General features: G+C 49.1%; 1 protein-coding gene and 1 long non-coding RNA gene across 2 annotated transcripts; one reads left to right on the top strand and one right to left on the bottom strand.

Annotated features, from left to right (window-relative positions):
- Positions 1 to 2,118: 2,118 nt before the first annotated feature.
- Positions 2,119 to 5,655, bottom strand: FOS (Fos proto-oncogene, AP-1 transcription factor subunit). Its single transcript, XM_039883833.1, has 4 exons — positions 5,341 to 5,655; positions 4,334 to 4,585; positions 3,810 to 3,917; positions 2,119 to 3,569 (listed from the first exon to the last, which is right to left on the bottom strand). Exons 1-4 carry the CDS (start codon positions 5,479 to 5,481, stop codon positions 2,928 to 2,930), a joined length of 1,143 nt encoding a protein of 380 aa, XP_039739767.1. The 5' UTR covers positions 5,482 to 5,655; the 3' UTR covers positions 2,119 to 2,927.
- A 982-nt stretch (positions 5,656 to 6,637) lies between these two features.
- On the top strand, positions 6,638 to 8,128 carry LOC120619516 (uncharacterized). The gene is made up of 2 exons (XR_005657524.1): positions 6,638 to 7,088; positions 7,923 to 8,128. It is a non-coding gene; the product is annotated as an uncharacterized LOC120619516 (long non-coding RNA).
- Positions 8,129 to 8,331: the final 203 nt, after the last annotated feature.

Genomic DNA, 8,331 nt, shown 5'->3' with positions numbered 1-8,331 from the left:
AAACTAGACATTCTTCCCATAAGGAAATGACCCCTCTAATCCTTATTCCCATCCTTTACTATTATATGCGCATCTTTTGTATCTTTTGAATGATGGTGCACTGAGATAGTTGATTTGTTGAGACCACTATAAGGCCCTATTTTGTGGGTACGGAGCAGAATTTTTCCAAAAGGAAGTTGATATTCCCAGTGTCCATCATTCATGACAATTGTTGAATCTTAAGTCAGAAAAGGAGGATTTAGAAGGAGCATTTTGACTGGAAAGAGGGAATTCCTTTCTTCTCTGATCATATGCGAATGGTTGGCCAGGAGCTTGGTAGAATGTCAAACCTATGGGGGACCCTATAATAGGCCCCCGAGAAGCCTGTTACAGAGATTTCCTGTGTGCAGGTCCTCTTCCTTGACCTTTAATGCAGTCTCGTTCATGGAGCATCCCGGTCTCCGCTGGGCTGTGATGAACTAGAGGAAGGGACTATGTCCAGGCCTGGACCAGGGCTGTCAAGTGAGATGCAATGCTCTTTATAGTCAACATGCAGCTTACAGGGGCCCCAGAAGCACTTTCAATGTCCAGGGCTAGAGGTCTAGCCTCCCTTCTGCATCTGGGATATCTCTTTCTATGGGTTATTATTACTGTACATGTAAGGGAGCCAGCTGATTTCTTACAGGGTATATCACCTGGGTATTTCAGATTGGGCATTAGTTACAGTATAGCAATTCTGTATTTAGTTCAGGTCATATTTAAAGGCCACAGGAAATTTACTCTGAACAGCAAATAGGGAGTCTAAAGCCGCTGTCATTATTGCCAGACAGTTAAAAATAATATGTAAGTGGTGTGTGATATGTCAGTGCTCTTAAGAGCCTGAAGTAAGTTGCTTTCAACTGTCAATTATTATGTGAAAAGCAGGGAGTTGGTAGGTAAGAACATTGACCTCAATAGAACTGTCATTTTAAGTTAAAACTTTCAACTTGACTGAATGTGACACCCCATAACCACCCAGTGACTTTCATTATCACCAAAGCATTAGAAGGCTGGCCCTGAAGCTGCTCTTCCACCTAGCATGTGTGCAAACATGGTTTCTGGCTTCCCGGCTGGTGCCCACATAACACCTGAGCACAGGGGAGGAAGGGTGTCTCCTCCCTTCTTTGTGGTTTTTACCTGTGCGTGTAAGTGCCCCATTACCGAGGTGTCCCAGACAAAGGTCATGTTCTTCTTTAAGATGGTAAAGTTTCTAAGTTAAAGCTTATTTAGAGTCATGTTGACCTCTCTTTATTGAGCTATTATGTAACTTTTTATTTACCAAACGATCAACCATTATTTGTACTGTTTGAGATCTCTTTCAATTTCTCAGAGCAAGTTTTTCTTTCCCCAGTGTAAACTGAATGTCAGGCATAGAATGTTAAAGAAACATCAGAAATATCAATATATTTGCTACTGCAGGATAGGACAAACAATCCTCCTTTTCTTCCAAGAATAAAAATAATCCAACTAAATGTATGCATGTATGTTAGAGTTACGGACTGAAAAGGTTGGGTTTTTTTCCTAACCAACTAAAAACTTTTTTGTTGTTGTTGTTGTTTTAAATCAAGTATCAAGAAGCAGTTCAGCCTGGTGGATAGGGTAATGACTGAGGAAGTTAAGATTCCAATCCCAATAGTGGAACACTGAGAAAGTCATTCATTCTAACCATTCTTCAATTTGTTCACCCTCATGTGAGTTAACTCCACATTATTTTGTGGGAAAAAGAAGTTAAAGTAGTTTGTACAAAGCTTAATTGTTTGCTAAAAGAATCCCTTTAAGATCAAGACATTTAAATTTAATATCCGCACTAGATTTAAATATTCACCTCTTTGTCAAAACAGAAAAACACATGTTACCACAAAAGCTATAGCACAGCAGGTTCTCACCCTCAGAATCTGTAGCAGAGAATCTTAATAATGCACTGTGAAGACTCATCATATTTATAAAATATCCCAACATCAGCTCTAGAGTTTCCTTCTCCTCTTTGATAGGGGATCAAACGAATGGGTGCATCCCCCTCCAGGAGCTACCCTTCTTGACAAACTGGTCTCTAATACTTTTCAGAATCTTATAAACTTCCAGAATGAAAATAGCATAAGGTTGGTTGCATTCAACTTAAATGCTTTTATTGACAATGTCTTTGAACAATAAGCAAACAATGCTTAAATTTTTCATTCAAATTCACTTTCCACATGTCAAAAGACCTCAAGGTAGAAAAAAATAAAATAAAAATATAAATATCTGAGAATCCATCTTAATAAATAAATTAAAAACACAATAAAACGTTTTCATGGAAAACTGTTAATGTCAGAACATTCAGACCACCTCAACAATGCATGATCAGTAACATTACAATGAACATTGATGTTGAAGAAAAACTACAGTACATGGATATAACTATTTATGTCTATCTACTAGAAAATAAAGTCATATCTTTTCTTAGTTTTATATTGGTCATTGCTAATCAGAACACACTATTGCCAGGAACACAGTAGTTATTGTTAAAATCAGCTGCACTAGATACAATTTGAAAATATCCAGCACCAGGTTAATTCCAATAACGAACCCAATAGATTAGTTAATGCTATGAGAAGACTAAAGAGAAAGAGAAAAGAGACACAGACCCAGGCCTGGCTCAACATGCTACTAACTACCAGCTCTCAGATGTGTCACTGGGAACAATACACACTCCATGCGTTTTGCTACATCTCCAGAAGAGGTAAAGACTTGAGTCCACACGTGGATGCTTTCAAGTCCTTGAGGCCCACAGCCTGGTGTGTTGCACGCACAGATAAGGTCCTCCCTAGGTCTACAGGAACCCTCGAGGGAAGACGTGTTTCTCCTCTCTGTAATGCACCAACTCTGGCAGTGGCACTGGTCTGTGCCTGCTGCCTCTCCTCTCTGCCAGCTCACAGGGCCAGCAGCGTGGGTGAGCTCAGTGAGTCAGAGGAGGGCTCGTTGCTGCTGCTGCCCTTGCGGTGGGCAGCCGCACAGCTGGGGAAGGAGTCAGCTTCGGGGTAGGTGAAGACAAAGGAAGACGTGTAAGTAGCGCAGCTGGGAGTACAGGTGACCACCGGGGTGCACAGGGGCTCCAGCTCTGTGGCCATGGGCCCCATCCCCAGGGAGCCACCATGCAGGGGCTCCCAGTCTGCTGCATAGAAGGAACCAGACAGATCCATGTCTGGCACAGAGCGGGCGGTCTCAGAGCCACTGGGCCTGGATGATGCTGGGAACAGGAAGTCATCAAAGGGCTCAGCCTTCAGCTCCATGCTGCTGATGTTCTTGGCAGGCTCCACTGAGGGCTTAGGCTCAGGGTCATTGAGGAGGGGCAGGGTGAAGGCCTCCTCAGACTCAGGGGTGGCAGCCTCAGGCAGGCCCCCACTCAGATCAAGGGAAGCCATAGACATCTCTTCTGGGAAGCCTAGGTCATCAGGGATCTTGCAGGCAGGTCGGTGAGCTGCCAGGATGAACTCTAGTTTTTCCTTCTCCTTCAGCAGGTTGGCAATCTCAGTCTGCAAAGCAGACTTCTCATCTTCTAATTGGTCTGTCTCCTGTATACAAAGGGATAAAGCAAAGCATAAGACACAGTAATGCTCAAGGACACTGCTCCCTTCTCTAACTTTCCACTTAAGCCCAATCTCCAACTTTCCACTTAAGTGTTTTTAAAGTTGATTCTGTTCTTTTCTTTCTTAATTTTTATTGTTCAGAGTTGACATTCAATATTATTTTATGTTAGTTTCAGGTGTTCCCCCTGAAGTTTAAAAAGGAGTGACCCCATGAAATCTACCTACCGCTTGGAGTGTGTCAGTCAGCTCCCTTCTCCGGTTCCTGCATTTGGCTGCAGCCATCTTATTCCTTTCTCTACGGATTCTCCTTTTCTCTTCCTCTTCTGGGGACAACTAGAAGAGAAAAAGACCAACATTCAATAACAATGTTTGCCATCAGCTCCATTCATCCACCCCTGCAGCCTCCCAGCTAGCTGGCTTCTCTTCTGCAAATCCATTTCTATCTAACCTACAGTTGCAGGTTGAGTGTGACTTGCATTTCAAATAAGATGCTCAGCAAGAGAATGAAGAGCCCAGTGTAAAAGCATGATAGGAATCTCTTAGGGAAGAAACGATTAAGGTATTCCTTGATGTGGGACTATCAGAGTCTGCTTCAGGATGAAAAGAGCTTAGAGCCAGAGTCCCGCCCCCTCCCCCCAGGATGTGTAGTCAATTCCACCAGTGACTTTACCCTATCCACTGTGCTCCCCATCCCCACCAATGCCCTACCCCCAACCCCTGCAGAGAAAAGGTGGTGATGTAATCCTCACCTGTTCTACCTTGCCCCTCCTGCCAATGCTCTGAGCTCTGCTTCCTGTCACAGTCTTCATGACTCCAGCTCTGGAGTAAGCCCCAGCTGAGGGGGTGGGAACTCCATAGGGGTGAGGGGCTCTGGTCTGGGATGGGGCCACGGAGGAGACCAGGGTGGGCTGCACCAGCCACTGCAGGTCCGGGCTGGTTGAGATGGCAGTCACAGTTGGGATGAAGTTGGCACTGGAGGAGGCCAGATCAGTGCAGAAGTCCTAGAACGAAACAGAAGAGGGAAGCTGACGTGAAGGTTCGGGGCACAGGTGGGGCGAGCCGAGTTCCCAGTGCTGCATGCAGCAGGGAAACGGAGGAGAAACGGTCCTGCCAGTGACTGCTCATGTCTTTTTATATGCCCCCTCATCCTGGATGAAAGGTGTTCCCCTTTCCTCCAAGAATTCCGCCGCGCGGTGCCTCTCTCCTCATCCCGCTGCTGCGTGCCCGTTATCCCCTTCAGCATCACTTGCTTGAAAGGGGGTTTGTTATAAATATCCCTGACGTCTGCGCTGACGCAGGCGCCGCTCCGGAGTCTCCTGAATGAACTCTCTTTTTATCAATGAAACTGCCTTACACACTCGCCTGCTTCGCCCTCCTCCCCCGCCCCTGCTCCAAGCTGCGAGGGGAGGGTGGCTGCCGCTTTTTGCCGCCTCCCGGGAGTAGCTAGGCTCTAGTTAGCGAGTTTTTCTTTGCCTGGGACATGTCGGCCCTAGCTAATGTCAGAGACCACAGAGCGCGGGCCGGGGGCAGCTCAGAATGAGCCTGCCGCGGGGAAGGAGAACCAATTCTTACTGTGACAAGCGTGCCTGGGCTCCCAACAAGTCCCGGGGCTCCCGAGATAGGGCTGCTCCGACCGGGGCCGCCTCCCTCCCCGCCAAAAGGGGTACCCGACTCGTCTTCCTGAGTGTCTCTCCCGGTGCCTCCTCCCCAGTGACCCCGAACTCCAGGTCCCGCGACGTCATGAAGCCAGACTTACCTGTCCGTTGACAGGAGAGCCCATGCTAGAGAAAGAGTCGGCCGGTGAGTGGTAGTAGGAGAGACTGTCCCCGGCTGGGGAGGCGCTGCTGCAGCGGGAGGAGGACGCCTCGTAGTCGGCGTTGAAGCCGGAGAACATCATGGTCGTGGTTAATCAAAGCCGGGGCGAGGGGCTGAGGGACGGAGGCAGGTAGGAGCTACGGGGCAGAGCTGGGTAGGAGCGCGGTCACTGCTCGCTCGCTGCGCCGCCGCCGCCGGCTCTGTCTCCACTCCCTGGCTGCTCGCTGCAGATGCGGTTGGAGTACGAGGAGCCGCAGCCACCGCTTTTATAACAGCATTTTTTTATGAATGAGACCAATGACGTCACGGCGCAACCATTGCGGCACTGGAGGGGGGGTACGCAAGCCTCGATACTTCCGCAGCCTCCTTGCAGCCTCTGCCGCCCTCGAAGCCCCCTGTCTCCAGTCTTGTGTTTCTCTGTCTTGTGAGCATTTAGCAATCTGAGTCTTGGGGGTGTCGTGGACCCCCAAGGATGAGGGACTGCGAGGATGGCTCCCCCCATAGCTGCAGGGACGGGCCGTGGAAACCTGCTGACGCAGATGTCCTAATATGGACATCCTGTGAAAAGGGGGGAGGGATTGACGGGAACTGCTCGCCGGCTGCAGCCAACACCACGGGTGCAGGCGGGGGGAGGCGGGGGCCGTGGCCGGGGAGGGGAGGCGGGAAAGGCGCAGAATGAGAGCAAACATTCGCACCTGGTTCAATGCGGACCCTTGTTCCCGCGGTGGGGGGCGGGGGGGATGGGGTGAGGGCATCTTTTTACCAGTATACAGAAACCAAGGAGCAGTTCTGAGGCTCAGGTATAGAAGAAACAGGTATACAACCCTGAAAGCTTAAGCTTCAGCCCGCGAAGGAATGCGCCACCGCCCCCGTTCCCAATTCTAGCAAATTCTATGCAAACTGTGAAAGCAGACCCTCACTCCCTCACCTCAAGCCCCGGGCTCGAGCAATACTTGGACTGTTACTGCGTTTGGAAGCACAAAGTCGAGGGATCCAAAATAAGAGGATACGATAACCTACTTTATCTACGATGCTAGGTGTTTTCATTTTATTTTTTGTTTGTTTTTAAGGGAAAAGGCGCATTTTTTTCTTGATCATATAGGGGGATATAAATGTTACTGTCAAATCCCTGAGATACTAGCCAATAAACATTATGCAGAAAACCTCCATGCAAGGATGTCTGAAGGATTCAATTGCCTGGCTCTGAGCTGGGGCTCGGGGCGTGGTGAAGGGGTTGGGGGTGTTATATGGACAAGGTCATCAGTTCCGGGTCACTCAAGTGGAGTGAGTTCTTGAGATAGGGGGGCGCGCAAGTACTAGCTGGGAAAGAAGGGTTGATTCGGTTCTCCAGGAAGCAAGTCATACTGAGAGCCTGCAGCGAGTGATTTTCCAGCGGGACCTTGGAGCGGGGGAAAACAGGGGGCGCTGGAAGGACCGTGCCCAGCGGCACCCAGGCCGGAGACCTAGGCCACTGAGACTTCAGGCGCAGCTCCGTAGCCTGAAAAACGGGGCTTTGGAGCAACAAGGTACCCAGACGCCCCCAGCCTCCTTGCTCCACTGCAAAGGACAGCCGGGGTCACACTGCCCCAGCTCGGTCCCAGCGCGCCGGCCACCTACGGGGCACGAAGCCGCAAGTCTCTGCAAAGCCCCTTTGTCCCTCCTTCCCACTCTTCGGGCTTGGGGGTCACGGTGAGCACCTGGAGTGGGGCGAGGCGAGATTAGGGCAGCGGGCGTATCATTCAGGACGCACAGGGAATGGGACAGTCGACCTGCCTCCAGCCGCCGCACCCCGGAGCCAGGCGATCCAGCTATAGATAGTAACAGGGAAGCGGCTGTTTACAGCAACAGTGCGCCGCCAGGGCCGTCTCCAGGCGACGCCGAGCGGCCGGGCGCGCCGTGGGCCTAGAGAGGCCGCCCTCCCTCCTTGCTCCCCTGGGGCCTCGGCCTCCCCAGCCGGGTTGCGGCCACTCCCGCCGCCTGACATCATCCGCCGAGTTCGGGGGCTGAGTACCGCTCGCACGCGGCTGTGCGCTAACCTCCATTCTTAGAGATGCGAACCCGCCGGGAGCAGGGAGGCTAGGGAGGCGGGGATTCATGGAACTGGGCCACTTGCTATTTTTGCATTCTCTGTCACAGTCAGAGGTGAAAACAGAATTTCATCATTGTATGTCACTGGTTTATATCGGTGGGAATTTAGGTGCTGTTTTTTTTCTCTCACTTTAAAAGGGGGAGAGAAAAGGAAAAACACATAATACATAAACACAGACTTCTCAGAGCTGCTCTGACTCCTAAAGCAATTTTCCTAATTCTATCATCTGTCAGGCTACTTCATTACCTTTGATTATTTAATTTAAAAAAAGAAAAAAAGGTTATGGAGGTAAATCCATCTCTCTTCTTATTATTAGCTTCTGACAAAGTAGGTCAAGCTTTGAATTCCTGGGTCTGGCCTTGCATTCCATTCATAACTGGATCTCAGACCTCTTAAGAGAAAACCAAGAATGATTTCATTTACTTTCCTTTCAGATGCCAACACCTAATGGATGTGTCAAGATTTCATATCCAGTATTTATCTCATACGTGACATCTTGACTATGCCAATAAAAAAAGAAAAAGAGTCTTTGGATGAACCTGCCTCCTCCAGATAGCTTAACTCTTTCCTTCCTGGTACCCTTATGACCAGAGAGTTGGAGACTTAATAAATCCATCCTCTGAAAAGGACCGTGAATCCATCCATGATTTCATTCATTCATTCATTTATTGGACAGAGAACTATTGAGAGCCTCCTCTGGCAGGGCACTGTGCTGGGGGCTGGGGCTTATTGAAATGAACCAGGTGGTCAGTGGACCTATTTCTACCCTCGACGAGATTCCAGCTTTGTGGAGAAGACTGACAAATCAATAAAGAATTGCAGGGCAGCAGTAAGTGGTTTGAC

The sequence above is a fragment of the Pteropus medius genome, unplaced genomic scaffold (genome assembly GCF_902729225.1).
Source record: "Pteropus medius unplaced genomic scaffold, Ma_sr-lr_union100, whole genome shotgun sequence".
Lineage (NCBI taxonomy): Eukaryota > Metazoa > Chordata > Mammalia > Chiroptera > Pteropodidae > Pteropus > Pteropus medius.
Note: the sequence above shows the minus strand (reverse complement) of the source record. Positions and strands in the feature narration are given on the sequence as shown.

Coding starts and splice junctions, on each gene's coding strand:
- FOS (XM_039883833.1), bottom strand. CDS start 5,481: ATGATGTTCTCCGGCTTCAACGCCGACTACGAGGCGTCCTCCTCCCGC. Junction 4,586..5,340: donor GCTCTCCTGTCAACGGACAG/GTAAGTCTGGCT, acceptor GTTTCGTTCTAG/GACTTCTGCACTGATCTGGC. Junction 3,570..3,809: donor TGACTGACACACTCCAAGCG/GTAGGTAGATTT, acceptor CTTTGTATACAG/GAGACAGACCAATTAGAAGA.